General features: G+C 48.5%; 1 protein-coding gene across 4 annotated transcripts in view; it reads right to left on the reverse strand.

Moving 5' to 3' along the window:
• The window catches only part of MEAK7 (MTOR associated protein, eak-7 homolog), a 34,315-nt gene extending 12,135 nt beyond the window's left edge, over positions 1 to 22,180 (reverse strand). The window contains exons 1-8 of one of the 4 annotated variants that reach the window (XR_004954254.1): positions 18,752 to 18,862; positions 15,049 to 15,082; positions 11,004 to 11,181; positions 8,969 to 9,199; positions 8,470 to 8,614; positions 4,967 to 5,392; positions 1,028 to 1,146; positions 456 to 635 (exon numbers count right to left, since the gene is read on the reverse strand). Coding sequence is in view for 3 of the 4 variants with exons in the window: in XM_036231526.1 (XP_036087419.1) it covers positions 399 to 635; positions 1,028 to 1,146; positions 4,967 to 5,392; positions 8,470 to 8,614; positions 8,969 to 9,199; positions 11,004 to 11,156 (1,311 nt within the window). In the remaining variant the exon portion in view is untranslated. Of the gene's footprint in view, positions 1 to 246; positions 636 to 1,027; positions 1,147 to 4,966; positions 5,393 to 8,469; positions 8,615 to 8,968; positions 9,200 to 11,003; positions 11,182 to 15,048; positions 15,083 to 18,751; positions 18,882 to 21,993 lie in introns of those variants that run through there. The other 3 variants (XM_016165928.2, XM_016165927.2, XM_036231526.1) reach the window with 3 other exon arrangements.
• Positions 22,181 to 22,770: the final 590 nt, after the last annotated feature.

Here is a 22,770-nt window from a genome sequence, read left to right on the forward strand (position 1 = left end):
TGCAGCCGAGAACAAGCTGTGCTGTTCTGCTGGTTTCAAGATCATTAGAGTGGATCCATATCCTCCTGGTGCCACAGGGAAACATGGTGGGGGCTCTGGCTCCCTCACTGAGGTCCCTCCACCTTGGCATGCCATCGTTGGGAGATGACAAGGCACAGAAGGCCAAACGATGACTCATCATGGAAGCACAGAACTAAGAGCAAACCCAGCCCTCCTCGTCTTGCAGATGGACCACCCACCCACCCCAGTTCCCACCTTGGGTAGGGCCCTGCCTCTCCAGGGCCGTTTGTTCTGCTACCCCATCCTCTACGGACCCCCACAACACTCTGCACTGTGCACCAATTGGCACCCCTCTGGCCAGCAACAGCTACTGCAAACAAATTTGGAATAAACTATCTCTAGATGGAGCAGTAAAAGGGATAAAGCCAAGAAAGTAGAGAAATGCCGATGCTCACCAGGTTCAACTCTGAGGTATCTCCAACCGCCCACACCTCCATCTTCTCGAACCGGAAGTCTTCTTTGGCTGACAGCTGAGGGCTGTTGTATGTGGTACACGTGGGCTTGGCCTTGCTGTGTCCTTTCCCAAAGTCAACATCGATCCACAGCCCAAAGTAATTGTGCTGTCCTCCCATGCCCTGCGAAGAAAAGATCAGCAGCATTGCCTCAGCCTGAACATCAGACCCTAAGCCCACATCAGTCTAAGTACGAGTGTGAGATGAGAATGGCTGAGAAGTGAATGTAATTTTCTTCTATTTTTTTAACTCTGAAATATATAGATGGGTATAATTTACATATCCTATTACAAGTTACTACAATAATCGTTGAGGTGTCTGGACTCCTACTCCTGTCACTCATCAGGGTCCTGAAGCCCAGCCAGAATGAACAGAACACAGCATGCTTGTGTAAGTGAATGCACACAGCTCCCCCTGACACGGCGGGAAGTGTCGGCCTGGGGATATCAGGATCGATTCCACCGGGGGTGGACATCACGAAGGCAGGACGTCCCCAGCCCTTCTGCAGTCCTCACCAGTCCATTTGGGATGGTCTGCTGCCCGTGATTCAGGTACATGTAGTGGTTGTTGTAGCCCGTGCAGGTGTGCACAGCCATGTTGGGGGAGATGGAGAACAGGAAGCATTTGTCATCCCCTGCAAGTGACCAGAGTGCAAGTCAGCAGGCTCACTGGTCTGAGCCAGGCAGAGAGAAGCCAGAATTGCAAACAAGCCACCACTCAGAAGGCAAAGGAACAAGGACTGTCACATGAGTCTTTAGGAGCTCAGACATCTCAGACCGGTGGGCAATTCCCAGGACTCGCAGAGGACAGGCCCTGTGACTGCCTAGATCCTCAGAGTATGAGCTAAGGGTGAGCGGGTGAGAGGGTGAGAGTGACCGCTAAAAAGGAATGTGACATATGCTTGCTGGGGACACCTTTTAGCTCTCACCAGGAAAGCAGAGATGGGAACTCTTCCCGCTGTTCACCAGAAAAATGCATCCAAGTCAGAAAGGGCAGGTGCCTTTTACTTTAGGAGCAAGGAGGCAGGCGGTCACTCCAGGTATTGATTTGGTGCTGGCAAGGCCTCAAGTCAGCACTTGACACTGCATAAGGCTGTCCCCAGCCTAAAAGAGCACCTCATCCAGAGGGGAGAGAAAACCTGCAGACACACAGCTGCCCCACAGGGAGGGAAGGAAGGGGACAGGCAATGAAAGGTGACCATCTACCTTCATCCAAAGGCATGAGTGTGACCACAATGCCACTGAAAGAAGGTACCAGACAAAACTGTAGAAATGACAGCTCCCTTTTTTCCTTGATTCCTTCATTCCAGAAGCACATTCAGCATCGGGAAGGGGGATGGAGGCCACGCCTGGCCCCCAGGGGCGACCAAACCAGAGATGCCCCCATCGCTGTGAAAGCGTGGCCCAAAGGCCTGCTGACATCGTGAAGGGCACCTGATGTCAAAATGAGCCCCAGAAGCCAACACGAGATCCAGTTCATGGTACTTTGGGGTCAGGCCATTCGTGAAGCGGAAAGGAAGGATCCAGGAAATAAATGGGGAACACGAATGGGGAGGACATGCAGGACGGACTCAAAGGGGTATTCGAGCCCCAAGGAGAGGCTAGCCCTCAGCAGAAGAAAGGCCCAGGCACGCAGAGTTAGGCAAGCGAAGCTCAGGCCTCGAGCCAGACAGATCCGCGGGATGCAGTGGGGGGGTGGGGGTGGTGCCTCCCAGGCTGGGGCGGGGAGTGCGGAGATGGAGGCTGAGGTGAGAACCGCTCCCTGGACGACGGACCAACAAGGACAAGGCGCAACGGGGACCCTTCTCCCTACTGAAGAGTTTGTGAGCACTGGGGTAGAGAAAGAAGGGAGACGAGCCTGGAGAGGTCACCTGGAGCCATGTGACAAGGGGCTTTACTCTAGGCTTGAGTCCAGGGACCTGGGCAGCCCCCGCAGCTTGGGGGCAGTTTTAGACATTATGAACTGCCCCGGAGCTGGGCATAGCAACGCTTTGGTTTGCAACCCAGAGACTATCTTTCGACCAACATTTACGGGCTCCTGATGCTAAAAAAGGGGACAGGCCCACAAAGTGGAGGCCCCTTGGCTGCAACAGACCCCACTCTAGTCCATCAGGGAGGCCATGTGGGGAAAGGTTACTCTCTAGGACGCAAGGACCCAAAGAGTCAGTATTACCAGCAAAAAAAAAAAAAAAAAATCATGCCAATAGCAAGCCTCCCCGTCTAACTATCTAACTCTCACAACGATGGTACTCGACAACCACCCACTGCGACAATTTATACACTGCTTTCCCACAGCGCCATTTCACATAATTCTGGGGAATCGAAGCCCAGAGAAACCAAGCACCTTGCCCAGGACACGAGCTAGACTCACGAGGCTCGGTGCTCAGTCCAACGTCACAAGCCTTTCAACTGCACCACAGAAGACAGAGCAAAACTGAAGAAGCCAGTGGCTGTCACTTTACTTCGAGTCTGAGACATCGGAAGTGATCGTTTCTGGGACAAATGGACAAGAACTCTCTCTCTCTCTCTCTCTCTGAACTTGACCAGACTCGATGATGCAAAGCTGCCCTCTGCTGGAATTCCATTCTCACATTTCAGAACAGAATGAACTCAAGTTGGAAAGCCTGGTAATTCATTTCTCTGCTGTTCTTCGGGAAGATTAATTCTGCTTGTTAAAAAAACATTAGACCCAGCAGATCCAACTTGAAGTTAATATTAAAGGAGCTGGAAGCAGCAGCTTTATCCATAATAAAACTGTTCTGTATCCTCTCACAGTAATAAATCGTAGCCATGAGGACAGCTATGGGCTGAGTCCGTGAGTCTTCCTTGCGGATCACTGATGGGTGGATGGTCTTGGGGACTCCTGACATGGTGGGGAAAAGCTGGTAGCAGCACCTGGATTAATGATCTGGAACATTCTAAAACCAAGATAAAAAAAAAAAAATCCTAGAAATAACAGGATCTTGGGGATAGAGGTACCCAACCTTAACCTCATGATTCCTTCCACCCACCCCCGTCGCTGCTAAACCTCCCCTGTGATGGCAACTCTGTACCTGGACATGGCTGCCCCAGTGGCAGAAGCTCGGCCTAGCAGAAGGAAGACGGGAACAATTCCAGAGGTATGCGGTATGACAGAGGGCCACAGAGAGCACGTGGCCCTCGCATGGTTGGGAAGGCTTCCTGGAGGAGGTGACCTGGGCCGAGTCCAACAAGAAGCTGGCTACGCAAACAGGTGGAAGAGGGAGAAAGCAGCATGAGCCAAGTTTTGAGACGAGAGGGAACGCGGCCTGGTCTGGAAACCACGGGAAGTCCTGTGAGACGGAACACGGAATGCAAGGGGACAGGAGTGGGTCGTGAGGGTAGAGATAAAAGGTGCGCCCTCCTGAGGGCAGTGGGGTCTGTTCAAGCACATCGGGTTCTCTGGGATGTGGTGAATGGATTGGAGGGACGAGGCTAAAAGCAGAGGGCCAGTGACGAGGCAGCTGCGTAACACTGCTGAGAGCGAGGGGAGCAGAGGCGCGGTGGGGGGCAGGGGTGCGGCAGAATGAATGAGAGCTGACGACCGTCTGGTTCCGATGTGCAGCGTAGGGCCTCTCTCCTCCCTCTTGCATCTCAGGTCCTCCCTCCCACTGACCCAGCCAGGAAGGGCATTAACCTCGCCCTCTCAATGGGAGGGACCCTCCCGGGAATTCATTTCGCCCATGGGAGTGAGAACAGGCCGTATCTGGTCTCAGAGCCCCTAGGAAAAGCCCTCCACTTCACAGCCATTCATTCTCGAGGGTTCCTACCGAGAACACAGACTCGGGCAGCCGGGCCATGCACCAGGGAACACGCAGTGCCACCAAACCCTGGGAAGACAGTTTTACCCCTGGGTAGATGAACCATCCACTGCCCAGCAGACAAGTGTTTTCAAAATGTTTATCAGAGCATTCTTTGAGGAAGGGGAAGAATTTACTGAGAGCCATTTATCTGCTGCATTCACGATCCCACAAAGAACTTCCAAACTCCAGCAAAACCACAAAGCTGAAAAACCACAGGAGAAGCAGCAAAGCAGACACGCCATGGGTTCCAGGAAAGATGGTCCCATGAGAGAAAACGTCCCATCTGAAAGAATCGGCATCTCCTGATCCCTTGTGAGGTACCCACAGCCCAACCTCTCCCATGGCCTGGACCTGGCATCATTTAATAAATCTTAAATTCGAGGTGAAGATACCTGTCCTCCTGCTTATCTGGCTCTAACATTAGAATCAAAAAAGAAATCCATGAAGCATTAAACCACTACATTTCACTGTCCTCCAAACGCATCTAGAAAACACTTAGAGGAAGAGATGGAAGAAACGCTCACATGCTTTTTAACACTCACATACTTTGTGGGTGCCCAGAGGTCTCCACACCACAGCTGTCTGAACAGAACTTATAAGAAGCTACCAGCAGAGTTTTGTTGCCAAGTCTTACCTTGAAACTGAGGCTTGATCTCCCAGGAGCAGGAAGCAAACCCGCCGAACACATAGCCGTCGTGGTCCTCGAGGAGTGCCACGCAGGGCCCCCGGTGTGGGATGCGGCCGCAGAGCTGGGCGAAGCTGTGCCCATGGAGCTCGGTTGAGAAGAGCAGATGCCAGCGGTGCCGCTGCTCCCTGGGCAGGTGGGAGTTGACAAAGATGACCGACAGGACATCCAGGACACTCTCAAACTCCTGCCCCTGGTCAACTTGACGCTTAGGGACCAGGGTGGTCAGACCGAGGGACAAGCGCAAGAGAAAGCCTCTGTGGATGACCACACTCAGGAACGTGGCCACGAGGTGGGTCCTGAACACCCAGTCCTCGATCATAGCTTGGTCACAGTCACAGTCCAGCCACTGAGGCCCCAGCAGCTTCTTGCCGTCTAGGAGAGGGAAAAACAGTATTAGTGGATGGTTACATCTCCTTACGTCTGCTCGCCTAAACCTGTGCTGTCCAACGTGAGAGCCACATGTGGCTTCCGAGCACGCGTCGTGTGGCTCATCTGAATTGAGATGTGTGGCAAGCGTGAAATGTACACCCGATTTCAAAGACTTGGTATGAAAAAAGGATGTACAAAATTGCAATCATTTTTTCACATTGATGGCCAATGTTAAATTATATTCTGGATGTATTAATAAAGTTAATTTCATTTGCTTCTTTTTAATGTGGCTACTAGAATATTTAAAATTTCATGTATGTTTTGCTTTGGTGCTTGAATTATATCTGTTGGACAGCATGAACCTAAACAATTCAACATCAACGCTCTTATCTTTTTCTCTACAACAGGCTGCATTTCAGAGGCCCAGGTGGCAGTCACAGCCTCATCCCAGGACACTCTCAGCAGTTGCTCTTGATAGCGCTACACCAAAAGCCACTCGTCCAGGGCTTCTGCCCTAGCAAAGTCCTTTGGAAAGGACGTAGAACCGGGCTGTTCTCCAGCCGAGGCAGGGTAGTGGCTGGTCACTTATTTGGTACTCCTATAGTGTATCTGGAAGAAGTTTCATTAACTACAAATTATGCTTAGTTGTTTCAGAACAGCATCTATAATCCTGCTACGATTGGAGATGACATGGTGGTGACACCAGAAGACAAACTGCTGGTTACATTTATACATATTGTTATACACTTATACATATACATATATAGTTATATATTATATTTTGTTATTCTTTCCAATTTCTAAATACCTCCCTTAAATTAATTTTTGAACTATAACCTGCTTTCAAACTCCATTTTTAAACCCGGCTTTATAATAAAACAGTAATACCTTTATAAGTCTGCTTTGCAAAGAGATCCACCATGAGGTATTTTTAAATCTCAAGTAAACTTAAATAGATACTGTTTCTCACTCAACAATAAGAATGCACAAGTTCCTCAATTGTATGTGAAACATTCTCCAGAACATATCATATGTTAGATCATAAAACATGACTCAATAAATTTAAGAGAATTGAAATCATACAACATGTTCTTCAACCACAAAATAATAAGATTGCAAATCGGTAACACTATAATTTGAAAAATGTACAAACATGTAAAAATTAAATAATGCACCTCTAAATAACCAATAGACCAAAGGAAAAAAATCATAAGGGAAGTTAGAAACTACTGAGAATGAATGAAAACAAAAACATGGCATACCGAAAGTTATGGGATGCGCTTAAAGCAGTACTTAGATAGAAATTTATAGCCATAAATGCCTGTGTTGAAAAAGAAGAGATCACAAATCAATAACCTAATCTTCTAGCTTAAGAAACTAGGTAAAGGCCTCCTGCCCTGGCTCCATCAATGGGCCTGGCCACGGTCAGGTCAGGGTACAGCTCGGGGTACCAGTGGAACCCACCCTGCCATGGGTGCAGGCCTGGTAGTTGAATGAGTTTGCCGACAACCCTGAACAGCCCCACCATGCATTCAGGCTGGAGCGGCTGCACCATCCTGGGGTCCTGTACTAGAAGCTGGATGCTGACAAATATGGGAATGATCCAGAATTAGAAAAGATTAGAAAAGAAACTACTCCTGGATAGACATAATAACCATATGCAAAAATAAACTGCCACATTATGGAGAAAATATCAAAATGGTGTATGAGGAGCATCTACATTTGGATGATGATATCCTCTACATTCTGGATGGCAGCAGGTACTTTGCTGTGAGAGATGACTAGGATAAGGGGTCTGCCTCTTCGTGGAGATGGGAGACATAAGCACCCTACCCATGGGGATCTACCATGGCTTCACACTGATGAACAGAAGTACGGGAAGGTCAGGTGGCTGTTTGTGGGAGAACAGGTGTACGAAGCAGCCAGTTAGGGGGAGTACATGGCATTTTTGGCTCAGACGGCATAACAGTGCTCCCTGGGGGCCAGCACACCCCTTCACCCACTGTGAAGGTCCTGAGCGTGAGAACTGTGTTCTCCTCTCTTCTATATTGTAGACAAGACTAGGGGAGCTTTCCTTTGCTAGATTATTTGATCAGAATATGTTTTAATGAAAGGAGCTATAAAACTGGTTTTTACACAGAAGCAACTGTGGAAATGTGGACGATCACATTCCTTTCCTCTGATTCAAGATCAGCACCGTTCCATAGTCCCATGTCAGCACATGACTTTCACTTGAACCTGGATGAGCTTTAGTTCCCCGAGTGTAGCTGTTTAACTGCCCCCTCTGGACCCGATTCGGCAGCTTTAAGTAGATTCTAGTCAATGCCATGCCTGCCTGCCTGCCTGGGAGTGTAAGAGTGGATGACAGGACTGGCTGGACACAGCACGCTCCTCTCCCGAAACATGGAAGGGAGTGGAGAGGGAAGGGCGAGATCTCAGATCAGGGAGACACGCTCAGTTGCTTATGCCACTTGTTCAAAACAAAGTAGCTGCCTTAATTTAAAAGAAAAAGAAGGGAAGGGGAAGGGGAAGGGGAAGGGAAAGGGGAAGGGAAAGGGAAAGGGAAAGGGAAAGGGAAAGGGAAAGGGAAAGGGAAAGGGAAAGGGAAAGGGAAAGGGAAAGGGAAAGGGAAAGGGAAGGGAAGGGAAGAAACTAGATAAGGAAGACCAAACTAAACCTAAAAGAAGCAGAAGGAAGGAAAGACAAGACTTGGGCAAAGATAAACGAAATAGAGCCTAGACAAACAGAGAAAATCCGCAAAACCAAAAGTTGGCTCCTTGAAAATATCAACAAAAAATAGACAAAACTTTAGCTGGACTGACCAAAAATTAAAAAAAAAAAAAAAAGATTTAAATAACTAAAATCAGAAAAGAAAGTAGGACCTTGCAAAATAAGGATTATGAGGAAATACTTTGAACAATTGTATGCCAACCAATTAGACAATCTGAACGGTCCTCCCAACATGGAGACTCACCCTTTCTGATTTCAAAACTCTACTACAAGGCTACAGTAATTGAGACAGCACGGTGCCACCCTACACCGCCAAGGCCTCCATGTGAGAGCACACACAGGGCACTTGCCTGCAAGCTTCATCTCGGAGAACAGCTGAGCAGCCAGCACCTGCACCCTGGGCGGGGGGCCCGAGGCTTTCTTCTGAGTCCAGCCTCTCAGCTCCTGTCTGTGGTTTAGCACATGCACTACAGAGCCAACCAGATCCTCTGTAAACTTGAAGATCACAATTTTACCATTAATAATATTTCCACTGTGACCAATGACCTACATCATATCAACAAAGGGAAGGGGAGTTTTCTCTCTTTAATGCCAACTACAATGTCATAATGTAAGAAAAGATGATATAACTTAGGTAGCTATTCATTTTTCTAATGATACCCTTGGCTGGTCTAGTTTTGCCCAGGCCTTTATCCAGAGCTCTGACCTCAACCAGTTATGTGGTCTAGGGTTTCCAAAGGGCAGACATCTCCACGATGTCCCCACCAGCTGTTCGGTCATCCAGAGTCCCCCACCTAAGGACACTGAGACTGCTTGGGATGGCCGTGATGGGCCACATGGCCTCTCTACCTTTTGAACGTCTCTTGCCTTCACAGGACCTTCTGTGACGGAACTCATATTCAGGATCATGAGACTCTTCTCCTCGGAGTTCCCTTTCAGCAGGTGGGACATCGAAACCGTGAACTGCTCCTGGGAGATGCTCTCGCTGGGCCCCTTAGCCTTCCCCGCTGGGTCTACCCTCCGCATGCCATTGTACAATCTGGTGACCATCTCTGGGGGAAGAGCTTCTCCAATGTGGCTCTGTTGGGGACAAGCAGGAGAAAAGGCTAGACAGGGAACCAGTTAAACATGGTAGGATCCCAGAAAAATAAACAAGGGGACCAAGACCAACCACTGCTATGGCATGACGCATCCACCTTCCTGAATCCCAACATATACCACTCCTCTCCCGTCTAAGGGTATCACACTACCCAAGGACCCACACACCTAATGTGTCTTGGCCTGTGGCTCATCTTGGCCATCAGACTCTTCTACAATCTGTTCCCATCCCTCCAAACTTCCCAGTCTCCCCAGATTGGCCATGTCATTCCTGACTGGCCATCATCTGCTCCTCACTCTCCTAAGAACATCATCCTCATTCTATACTCTGATAGCTGCCATTTACATGTCTGAATTTATTAGCATATGTCTGTGTATAACTAATTTTGCCTCCTATATATTAGGGACTTCCAAATACATTAGCTAGCTTTCACTTCTCATGCAATTCTTTGTGCTCAGCATGCATTTTTTTTCAATATGCATTTTTAGTTAATTTTTATTTAAATTTAAAATCTAGGTCTTGATTAATGTCTTGCCAATAACATTCTTTAAATATTGTTTTCTTTTTGACTCCAACATCAGATCAGATTTGGTCCAGGGATTACATATAAATGGCAAGGGAAAGCAAACCATGAACTAAATCATAAACTACCATCATATAGTAGGATCTGCAAACTGGATTCTCCTGTAACAACTCACTCTGTCTACACTATGACAACACTGTGATAATAATATTGTAAAGCAGATTCCCACTCCCCTGTTCAAAATGAGCATATCTATTTCTGTCAGTGTTTTCAAAGTTCTATGAGGAAAAGCATCCTTGAATTCCTTCCCAAGGGAAACTTGATTCAGTTGCCAAGGTTTTCTGATCAACTTTTAACCATAGCTATCTTGATAGACACTTGTGAATGCTGCCACCCACTCTGCAGTCAAGTCCTTAATTGGCCTGTCTGGTTCTGTCTGCTCCAGCGTGGTGGGTCACCTGGCACACGGGGGTGTTTTTGGTCTAGTGGAGACACAAGTGCACGCACATGTGTGTACACATGCATGTGCATATATGCCACACAGCTGTGCCCAGATAACCAACCTGGCCAGTTTCCTCATCTGTAAAGTGAGTATGCTGGGGGATCCCCAATGCCCCATCACTCCCATTCTAGAAGAGGAGGCTGTTAGATGCCTTCCAGCATTGCCTTTCCTTCTGCCCACCCTCATCCCACCCCAAAAGATGGGCTGATGTTGTCTCTTTGTCAGTGTCTTGCCTCAGTCTGAGAACTCAGACGCGGTTAAAAGCCCCAAAGAACAGGGCAAAAAGATGGGGAAACAGGAAATTTTAACTCCTTGTCAGGTGAACCTTGATTTTGAAACATCATTTTGTTAGAAGTACCATAAAACTCCTAGGACATCAAAAACTTACAAATCCTAAAGGCATAGGAACAACTGAAACTTTGTGGTTATTGGACCTACAAATCTTGCTAAGGCAGTCTGTCACCCAGAGGCAAATCAAGAGACAATAGTCAAGAGATGGGAAGCAAGGCTGGCCCCTTTGGTCATTGTCAAATTAGAGATGTCCCCAAAACATCATAATATGAAGGCAGAGCAGAGTAGGTGCAAAAGAGACCAAAGTAGCCCACAAAGCTGAAGATATGTACTATTTGACTCTTTACAGAAAATTTTTTAGTGTTCCCATATACCTGTCTTACAAAAACAGAGAGCTGATTTTGGCCTGGGACTGTCGTTTGCAGACTCCTGCTCTGGACTAAACATAACTGATGATGGTTATTCTTGCCTTTAATGCCTTCAGAGAGAAGGATCTGGGTGAGGTACTTGAGCTGCTTTTCTCCGATGACAGCGTAGCAAACAATCTCTCCATCTCAGCCCGCTCTGCGGGAAGAAACTGTGAACATACATTCTGCCCTGATCGGCTTCTGCTATTTCCCATCTTTCCTTAGACTTGGCGGGATTTTCTGCAGAGGGAAAAGATACCAATTAAAGAAAAAAATCGACAAGTCATAATCATAGAAAATAAATGTTGATAATTATATGATCTGGTTGATAAATATTGATTTAGCTGCAAAATTCGACTAAAGTGCATCAGAGCAATGTAATGTTATCTCAAGGTCGTGGAACTTAACAGTTAATATAAATAATTGTGAAAACCCAGACCTGATTCCTATGATATCCGAAAGCATGCTCATAATTGCCAGTCTGGATTTCTTTATTTGAAAACATAGTTCCTAAGCTGATATAATTATAAGGTGAAAAAAAAATCAGTATTTTAGCCTAAATATTCATTTTTTAAAAAACTGAGTTGAAAAACAGCTCTAAGTCTGGACGAGCATGTCAATCTAAGAAATATCCAAACCCGTAGAGAATTTTTATCAGTTTATTCAAGCCAAACTGATGACAATTGCCAGGAAGCAAAATCTCAACGGAGAAAATGCTCCAGAGAATGGCAGTTTTGCAGTTCCTCTTACACATGAGAATCAAAGGAGGAGACGTAAGAAAAGCCACGTGAAATCTGTGGGAGGTAGATTGAGGGAGTGGGAGAAGGCAAAGGAGGGGGGATCTCTGGGATTGGATAAAATGTAAAACGAAGAGACACATACTTCTTTTACATTGGTGGGTACGGGAGAGTTAATTAACATTTAAAGCATATAGAGATAGTAGTATTCAGGGAACAAGATAATAGTGAAGGGTTCTGTGTCCTCTCTGGTTGTGCTCTGAGGGGTCTGGAAAAGATTACACTGATATTTCAAAACTATGTTATCTTAGATGCAAAAAAGACAGTAGAAAGCCTCCCTTAATGTAAAAATTGACCTTTGTGACGGAAGCTACAAGCCTAGGATGTGACTGCCTGCCATGACACACTTTTAATTAGGGATTTTTATGATCAGACCATTCTATATGGTTACTTTCAGTCTCAGTTTGTAAGGCCTGCAATGCAGGTCTCCCCTGAGCCTGTCAGGTTTAGGATGCGGCCCCTTTTTCTACCCACAAATTACATTAGTTGAATAAAATCAACACCTTGAAAACATCACCAAGAGAGAGAACACGCTATTTGACAAGTTTTCCTTTGTGATCCTGGCTCTGCCTCCTACTAGCCGTATAGCTACTGAACCGCTATGCCTCAATGTCCTTATTTCTACAATCGGAATAATAACAGTCCTACCTCAGAGATTGTGATAATTTAACAAGTTAATTCTCACTCCTGAGATTCCAGCCAGTGAGTTTAGGAATATTTGCAGAGACTAGTACCCAAAGGCAGGTGACCTTTGGTGACCTTTGTTCACTATCACAGACCTCATTACAGAATGGGGTCAAATGCCAACAGATCCATGGATTCAAAGAAAAAGCAGTCAGATTTTAAAAATCTCTTTAGAGGCAAATGTGGCAACTTCTTAATTCCTGTTCTTTATCTGGAAACTCAAGTTGGTGAAATTGCTGGAAAGACAAGCACTCCATAAACTAAGTCAAACCAACAATCAACAGTCTTTCACCAGGTCAGCAACGGAGGGGCAGGCCATCTCAGCTGGCACCAGGCCTGGGTAACGGGCCCATCAGGTCCCGGCTGTTCAAAACCTCAAGGGGAAATTGGGTTAAGGTTAGACTCACCTAACATTAAATTCACCATGTTCAAGTGTACAACGTGGTGGCATTTAGCGCATTCGCAGTGTTGTGCAAACGCCACCTCTGTCTAGTTCCATCACTGTGACCGCGCCACGGGCTTTGTTTCTTTAAGAAAGCTTTTTCTGATTCAAGCAAGCTTTACCTCGTATAACGGCATTATGACTCACTTGCTTTTTCTGCCCTGTGTACCCATTCCCTCAACCATTGAGTTAGGAGATAAGGTTCTGGCCAGTGTCAAATCTTTTAAGAATAAAGCTTCATGCCTATTGATCAAGAGGACATTAAGTTTCGGTTAAACTAAGGATAATATCTTGGCTTTAGGTGTGTTTCTGCCCCAGGCCTTTGGAGGGGGAACAGCCCCACCACCATGGGACCAGACGGGATGATGCCGTGGCTGATTCCAGAAATGGGGGTGATGATTAATGGCCCCAGCCCTATCCAATCAGTAGCGCCCATGACTCCAATTCCCTGAGTTTCCATGGCTAATGATTTTTCCCTATATACTCTATCCCCATGAGACACCTGGGGTGAGGGGATGGGGGGACTAGTCTTTGAGTGGTAGTGTGCCTGTTTCGCTGGGACTTGCAACTCTCTAAAATAAACCTTTGCTTTCTTTGCTACAAAACCTGTACGTGCACAGGCAGACGGACCCCTTCGCTCTGGTAACATCATCTCAAAAGAAACCCTGGGCCCATTAGCTGTCATTCTTCATTCCTCTCCCCACAACCCTTGGCAGCCACCAACGTGCTGCCTCTGCAGGACCTGCCTACACTGGCTATTTCACGTAAATGAAACCATTCATATGGGCTCTTTTTTGACTGGCTTCTTGTCACTCAGAAGATTTTTCAGCTTCATCCATGACATAGCACGTGTCAGCCTTCCATTCCTTTCTCGTGGCTGACTTATACTCTAGCATACGGAGATACCATGTTTGGTTTATCCATTTATTGTTGATGGACATTTAGGCTGTTTCCACCTTTTGGGTATTGTACACACATGTTCGTGACAGCACTCTTCACATGTGCTTGAGTCCCTGCTTTCAAATTTTGGGGGTACAGACCTAGGGGTGAAATTTCTGGGTCCTATGGTAAAATCTGATGTTTAACTTTTGAGGAATCACCAACCAGTTTTCCATTTTCTATTCTCAGCCGCAGAGCACAAGGTTCCCATTTCTCTATTTCCTCTTTAACGCTCTTGTTATTTTTCTGCCATTTTTATCACCGCCATCACAACAGAGGGACCCATCTGCCCGGGATAGGAAGGCTCTTGCAGAGGGCTCTTTGGAGTCAGACTGTAGCACACGTGCAAAGTCAGGCTGGAAATGCGGGCTTACGCAACCCAGTTTGGAGCTGTCACTCACGGGCCATCTGATCTGATTGCTTCCACTCCTCAAGTTTCTCAGCAGCATAAGAGCCAAGAAGGAAACCTCCAGCCCTGGGCTCAAGGTCCAGTCTACGTGAGGCTCTCCTCATCTCTAAGACACAGGGGATGGCACCAACTGGCACCTGGGCCCCTCAGGGACACAGCGCAAGCAACCACACCAAGGCAGGCCCATCCTCTTCTGTCAACTCTTCTAAGGATCCCAAGAAACATCCTGATCATTTAGGACTCTATTAGGGAATGATCCAACATCATTTGATTTTTAAATACCCACTGATTCCAAAAGAGAACAGGAAAGAGTACAAAACAGAAGAAGAGGACACTCACATCATTGCTACGGCAGTTAATTTCATATCTTACGTGCTGCGTGCATTATGAAGTGGCCTAAGGTAATGCCCAGAAGAAATCATAACAGATTGTATGACCATGCTCACTGGCTAAAGTCGAGCAAGAGCCTGTGCGGTCAATGCCACGTTTCCAAGTTGCTGCAGCGAGGAAGCGTGGGGGTCTCAGTAAAAGTGTGTGTGAGGGGCGCTTGGGACAGGATTGGGGCTGCCTTCTTGGAAGGCTCAAAGGGAGGGCTCAGATTGGATCGAGGGTGATTCATGGCCTCGGTATCTTAATTTTCAACAAAAGTGCAGGAAGAACAGAAAGGGGTTCAAGTTATAATTAGGAAGAACACAGCACTGTATTAAATGTATTAAAATGCACTCTAGTGAATTCATTTCATTCTTAGATAGGGTCTTCCTACCAAAGATCATCCAGCTTTTTCACTCTCTCTAGAAAACCTTACAGTGTGTGACATGAGAAGGCCCATGACTTACCTCAACACTGGAAGAGATGAAGTCTTCCCAATACCTGAGAAGGAAAGGTTTTTGAGACATTAGTATAACTTCACTTCAGAGCCAAACTCTCAAGGCTATGCCCACCCCAGGAAGACTCCCAAGCTGGCCTCATGGAGGCAAGTGGTCCACTTGGGACATCAAACACCAGTCCTTCTGGGAAGTTTTTTCTGCCCCTTGTCTGGCTCAGAGGACCCTTGCTGTTTACTTTGCATCTCACTGTCCTACTCAGCCTTTGGGTTCCAAGATCACCCAGCATTGTGACTTTCCTAGAGCTGACTATTGCCTTCACTTAAAAGGAGACGGGCCCATCCTCACTCACTCTGCTTGCCCCACCCCCCCACGCCACCCCATCACCTCCGGCACCCAGGTTCATGCCTAATTGGTTGGCTAGATTCTGAAAGTCACAAAAGAGACTGTCCTATGGCCATCGGCCCAGCACCTGAGCCAGCCTGGCACACCCAGGCACAGAGTGTGTCGTTCATTGTTGGCCTCTCAGGTGGACCAGCTCATTTTCCACCACCTTGTGGGCTCCCACGTGCAAATCCCAGGAGGCTGGACTGGCCTACATCCTGAGAAGCCCCTAGCCCTTCACATTCAGCTCCCATGAAACTCACACCCAGATGCCCATAGCACTCAGGAGCCCCTTGATCAGTGCCACTCACTCTACCACCCACGATGGGTCGCCTGCCCAAGAACAGGCCCCAGGAGGGCCTGGGCCACAAGAGGGACACAGCATATATGAGGAAGAAATGCACTCAGCCATCCCTGCCCAGAGAACGAGCCCAGAAGCTACCAGAGAGAGCTGACAGCAAGGACGAGATCTCGAGCCAACGCCACCTCTGGCTTCTCCTTAACAAAGACATCTGAATGCTGCAACTCTGATTCCCAGAATCCTGAGACAGCTTCTTCCCTGCTCAAAACCCAAGGAATTGCTCTATGAGGGGATATCAGCTTCTTTAAGGGGTTTCTCACCCTCTGCCCTACCGACCTTGGCTGGGGCTAAAAGGCCACCAACATTTAAATGCCATTCCTTGAAAGTTTCCACATGTTCCATGACTGAGGACTCAGGGGTCGTACCACTGAGAGGGCATGGTTACTGCCTCCTGCAGGACACTTTCCAAAGTCGGCACTCAAATCTATTCCTTCAATACATAGCTAAGCATCTCCTGGGCCAGGCCTTATCAGAGAAGCCTCAGGCAAGCCTAGACCTGCAGGAGCATCCTGTCAAACAGGGAGAGATAGACAAGCACTGTGGGGATCAGACTGAGAACACAGGAGTCAAGACATGGTCTGGCTGGGTTTTCAGGCACCACAGGTGGTTCACCTGTGAAGTGGGCACAGCACACATGATCAGCGAGGTGAGGTCTACTGTGGGGAAGATACCAGAAGGGGCTACAGAGCAAGGGGGGCCCTTGTCTGCCCCTCGCTTCCAGCCTGCCCCACCTCCTTCTCTGTCCTAGTAGAAACAGCTTCCTCTACTGTTGTATGAAAACAAATCAGTGCAGAGCGGCCAGTACTCCAAGGTGCCCAGGGAGGAAGGAGCAGGCTGGGCAAGCAGCCAACAGGGAAGGCAGAAATGCACAGGAGGTGCAGACCATCAGCATGGGGGTGGGAACAGGTCAGCACCAGGAGACCTGGGAAGGCCCAGAAGCAGGGCCCCCTGGCAACGCCAGTTTTTCTTCTAGTGGGAGGGAGAAGGGTGTGTGGCTGCCTCAGGTAGGAGCTTCAGGCCTATGGAAGGAGGGGCAGCCTCTAACAGCATGCCCCTACCCCCTGCCCCACCATCGGCAGGGCACTGGTGAAATGACACACCTCAAAACAGCTCCAAGGACAACCCCACCTCCTTTTAAAGAGCTCCTGCAAGGCCAGATGAAGTAATGGCAATGGTACAAGGTGTTCCCTGGTTCATCCGTCCTAGCTTCGATCGCTTTAACCACACCAGAAATCTCTAATCAACTTCAGGGAGGACATGAAGGACTTTGATGTGTCCTTACCTCTCCCCATACTCAAGTTCCTGAACTTTCTTTCAGTCCTTGCAATGGTTTTCTCATGAGACTGTCCTGGGTATAGCTCACTATGCAGGATAGGCTTTTTCCTGGCAAACTGTGCATAAAACAACCCTCTCCTGGCCTGAGTCTTCTATAGGTTTACATATATCAAGTTCTCTTTCAGGAGGACACACCTCAATGTTACTCTAAGATTGCTCACACCAGTAGTTCTCAACCAGGGATGGTTTTGTCCCCCAGGGAACATTTGGCAATAATTTTTGGTTGATGCAACTGGGGAGGGAATCACTGTTGGCAAATGGTGGGTAGAAACCAGGGGTGCTGCTCCATATCCTACAGTGCACAGGACACCCTCCCACACAACGCATTACTTGGCCCCAAATGTCAGTAGGGCAGAGGGTGAGAAACTCTGGCTTCCAAGGATGTGGGATCATGGGGCAGGGTGGCGGGATCCACAATGAATGGCACTGAATCATTTTGGGAACACTCCCCTCTCAGAAGCTGTAGTATAAGCAAAGATGGGCAAATCTGAGTTCAAGTGCTTACATTTGTTGATTATATGACTGGGGGAAAGTTACTAGGCCTTTTTGAACCCTTAATAAAATGGGGAAAGTGCCTCCAACCCCGTAATGAGGTGGAAAGGATTAAATGAGGTAACGCGGCATTTAATTCTGCTTTCTGGAGCCAGAGACAGAAACAGATGAGCCCACAAGAGGAGGTTGAGTTCTTGCCTTGGAACAGGAGAAACAGCCCAACTTGGAAGCAACAAACTCTCTCAGTGCTGGGGAGGGAGCCAGGAGCCCTTTTTTGTAAATTGGGGCCTGCAGTTCCAGCTAGCATCCTAGACTAGCTCAGCCAACCCCTTCTCAGAGCCTCTCCACTGGCTCCTATGCCAGGGGGGCTCTCCATGCTGACCTGCCAACCCCTAACCCCCAAACTCCAAGGGGCCACTGTCCTGAGAGTGGTGACCTGGCCCTCAGTCACGCCTCTCTGAGAAGAGTCCAACCACTTCCTCTGGACAGAAGCACTTAAAGCCCTCACCTCCAAACCAACAGCTCTGTTGCAAAGGGTCAGCTTGAGCCTGAACCAGTTTCAGGCAGCTCAGAGTCCCTGCTGGCCAGAAGGTGACCTGCCCTGCCCAAGGCTGGCTTCCTCCCTCCAGGGAACCCCGCTGGCTCATCTGCAGAGGTATCAGCCTACGAGGACTTTCTTTTCCTCTCTCCTTTACCCTGAATTTAATGATCAACTAACCTGGGGGAAAGCTAATAGATTGTGATCAGAATACAAGGAGGAAGATTCCCCCTATCCTCACCCCTCACCTCTCCACACACACACTCCGGCATTACCCAGGACACCTCCTCTCCCTACAGATGCTCCTCTGTCCCTCCCACATCTATACCAGTTTTATTGCTCTCCCAGACAGCTGGCCTCCAACCTAGGGATGGCACCCGCCGGGACTCTCATCTCCACCACACAAAAGACGGAAGGTACGGGGTGATTCCGTGCTCCGACTGACCGCTCAGGGAGACCCTCCCATCCTCACGGCTGTCCCCGCCACCACCCCTCATCTTCCCCGACCCTGGGGTCGAAAGCATAGGCAGCCAAGGAGGCACAGGGCCCAGGCGACTCCGGGCACCTTCGCTCCCAGGACCAGGGCCATCGCCCCTGATCCTTACCCTTGCTGTCCGGCCAGCGCCTCCACTCAGCTCACCTCTGGCCTACGATAGGACGGACCAGGACTCACTTTCCGGTCAGGCTGCTCAAGGTTTTCTTTTCTAAAGCAGCCAGCCCCGTTGTTGGGCGACAGCGCTGACGGATGGCCATCTGCCCCAATCGCAGAAGTGGAAATTGAGGGGCGGAGTCCTATAAAGGAGTCAGCCAATGGCAATACACGTCACGGGCGGGTAAGGGCGGGGCCGTGGGCTGGGACTGGGGGGTGGGGGGATGTGGGTGGAATAAGCGTGCTGCCCGCTGGAAGAAGCGGCTGGGACTGCGGGGTTTATGCTGGAGCAGCTGAGGAAGAAACTGGAAAAGAGGTTGGAGACAGGCTGGGAAAGAGAGAGGCCGATGATTCAGGTGAGAAACCAGGGAGGCCAGCTTGGCAAGGGAACGGGTGTCTCGGCTGGAGTGGAGAACAGTAGCTGGGCTGAGAGAGAAGCAGGGCTATGGCTGAGATGTGTGGCTGGAATGGGGAGTGTGGCTGGGGTGGAGGTGTGGCTGGGAGAGGGCTGGGACTGGAAGGGGTGTTGCTGGGAGGGGTGTGGCTAGGGTGAGGGAGTAGATGGGGAAACAGGCTGCACTGGGGGCTGAAGATAACCCGAGGAGGAGGGTGGGTCCGAAAGAAAACAGTAAAGAGAAAAAAGAGGCGGGTAACTCAGCTTCAGGACCCTCCACTGCTGAGTCCCCAGTGTACTAAAACCCAGGCAGCTCTCCTCTGACACCCCTCATGCTCCCCACCACTGGTTGTGGAGGCCCCTCGCACCCTGAAGAAAGTGTTCCCTCCTAACTAGAGCTGGGGCTCCTGTCCTTCCTCTGTGACCTCTGCCCCGCAGCCCGCCACTTACTTCCCCCTGTAACGGTGTCTTCTGCCTGCATTCTCTACCAGTCCTTCCCAGTAGCATTTAAACGGGCTTAAGCCTCTCCAGTCTCGGTAAATAAACGTTCCTCGACCCTCATGCCCTTCTCTAGCTATTACCCACCCCACCATCACTCCAAAATGTCTCACGACGGTTGTCCCCATACCACTGAAACCTGGCCCCAGGGGCACTGTCACTTAATCTAATGGGCATTTGCAGCCGTGATATGCAGTTGGAATTCCCACCTTCCTATTAAAGCCCTCCTCCCTGGGTGTCCAGGTGGCTGGGTTCCTGGCTTTTCTCCCTGTCTCTCCCTACAGTTTTCTCTTAGTCTTTCTTGGCTTCTGTTCCACGGGTCCTCATGCTGTTCCCTATGGCCATCCCACTCCTCACCTCTCCTCTCTGGATAACATCCTTCCTCATGAAAACCTTCCCTTTGACTTCAATTCCTGCTCTTCTAGCCTGCATTTTGACACATGTCCACTTGTTTATCAGGCATATCTACAAGGCCGCACCTCAAATTCAGCTGAACACAAACCCAGCCTCTTCCCTCCAAAACTGCTTCTCCTGTTTACCGCCTTCCTTAGTGCAGGTCACACCACCTTCCATGCCCGAGTCGGAGACTTGGAACCAGCCTGGATGCCTCCTCTTCTCTCCTCATATGCCATTACTTACTAAATGTTTTACCTTCAAGATATGTCCTGCATCCACCCACCTCCCTACGAAGGTCCAGGCTAGACCTAGACCTGATACCACAAAGACGGCCTCCTTCCTGGCCTCTTTGCTTCCTCCAACCCACCCCTCACACTAAACCCACAAAGATCTATCCTGCCCCTAGACTGAGAGAGAGGGAATCTCAGCATCACCTGGACTGTTCATCAGGCTAGAATGACAAACACACACAAAACTAGCTACAGAGTTCACAGAAACAGTACTTCTCAAGGACCCCTGGCTGCAGCTGTAGTATTAAAACAACCCCCTTCTTAAAGTAATGACTTTTTACTCAAAAAGGACTTTGAACTCTAAAGTCAGATTAGCAGAAACTTCACTATTTGAAATTCCATCAGTAAGAATGAAACTTCCAACTCCCTCCTGGAGGATGTAAGTCACTTTGGCAGAGAAGCATCTGGATTTTCAGCCTGGGTGCAGAGCATCAGATGGGGAATTTCTGGACATAACCATCCCACAGCTATTTTGACTTGTGCTTCCCAAGCGAACAGGAGCTGGGTCTACTTTGCAGCCCAGACCTGATTCTGGCCCCTTCACATATGGCCCTGCTTTGCACCAAGCTTGTCAAAACACCGTTTTTGCATCACCTTTCACAAAAATCCTATGAAAACTCTCTTTACTTTTGCCCGGCGAACTGCCCAGGGTTCCCAGTGCAATGAGTTAACACCCGATTTGGCAGACTATGCAGCAGTCCCTAACTTTTTTGGCACCAGTGACAGGTGCTCCTATGGGAATCTAATGCCTGATGATCTGAGGTGGAGCTGAGGCGGTGATACTAGCACTGGGGAGTGGCTGCAAACAGATGAAGCTTCGCTCTCTGGCCTGCTGCTCACCTCCTACTGTGCAGCCTAGTTTCTAACAGGCCACAGACTGGTACTGGTCCGCGGCCCAGGGGTTGGGAACCCCTAGACTATGGGGTTGACCCTGATAATCTTAGGCTTGTGGGGATAGGACAACAAGGTCCAAAGTGGCAAAGGCACCTGTCCCTCCAGTTGACAGGTACATATTGAGCATCTACTACATGCCAGGTGCTGGCGACACGGCAGTGAATGACAAAGCCCCTGCTCTCATCACTCCCCGCTCCTTGAATGAGTTGACAAATGAGAAGTAAATTAAAGGGAGAAGGTGGACTGGGGCTGCTAGCTGTGGATGAGAAGTCTGGAGAAAGATAACAGGAAAACAAATGAGGACAGGTGAGGGTGAGATATAGCAGGAGAACAAGGTGAGATGTAAAGAAACAGACAAGGATTTCCAGGCTAAAAAGAACTCAGAGGCAATCCAAACATTTCTTTTCTTGGGTCAGAGTCTGCTATCTTTATGAGCAATTTCTACCCATCTTTGTCCCTACCCTCCCTGCCAATCAGATGCTTCCTGGCCATTTTCCAAGTTGGAATAGAAGAGAGCCCCTTGCTGCCTGGCCCTGCCTGAGGGCTGTGGACTGGCTGATGGCTTGTAAGGCATGGCCCCTCATGGAGCAGATGGTCTGAGCACTGAGGCCAATGGAAAAGAAGAAACAATTCCATGAGAGCAAAGTGTCCCAAAGCCCAGCCAAGCCCACCCTCCTGTTGGCTGGTCACAGGAGTGAATAACCCCAGCTCTTCACTTCTACTCACTCAAGTTAGGTTTCTGCCACCTGCAGCCAAGGCAGTAGAAGGATTAGATCCCCTTGTACTTCTCACACGCTGGGGTCTTGTGTGTGCACTTTCAATAATACCCGAGGCGGTTGCATTCCACACAAAGAGGCTGTTTCCTGTGGGCTGAAGCACACCAAGGACAGTAGGGGGCAGTAGTGGCCATCCCAGTAGTTGCAGGCACTGGGGGACAGAAGGAGTGTCCGGGCTTTAGAAATTAAAACATAATACAACCAACTAAAAATCAGTCTGCTTGTTTTACCAAGAGCTGGCACGTCTAAGCAACATCAGTGATGTAATTCTCCCTGAAAAAGCCCTTTCCAGTTGTCACCCAGTATCTATGGGGGATACATTCCAAGACTCCCAGAGGATGCCTGAAACCAAGGATAGTACTGAACCTTATGTATGCTGTTCTTCCTATACTTACATATATACCTATGATAAAGTTTAATTTATAAATGAGGCACAGTAAGAGATTAACTACAATAATGAATAATAAAATGCAACAATTAGAATATGCAATGAAAGTTATGTAAATGTGACATCATTAAGTAAAATACGGTTTCTCGAACACACGTTATACAATACCTCGACGGTCAACCTGACAACCCAGATAGCTCCTGAGTGACCAATGGGCGGGGAGCATCTACAGTGTGAAGATCACGTCCAGAGTGGGATGGAGCAGGACAACGTGAGATTTCATCACGCTACCCAGAATGGTACGCAATTTAAAATTATGAATTATTTATTTCTGGCGTT

The sequence above is a fragment of the Rousettus aegyptiacus genome, unplaced genomic scaffold, assembly GCF_014176215.1.
Source record: "Rousettus aegyptiacus isolate mRouAeg1 unplaced genomic scaffold, mRouAeg1.p scaffold_m13_p_14, whole genome shotgun sequence".
NCBI classification, from domain to species: Eukaryota; Metazoa; Chordata; class Mammalia; order Chiroptera; family Pteropodidae; genus Rousettus; species Rousettus aegyptiacus.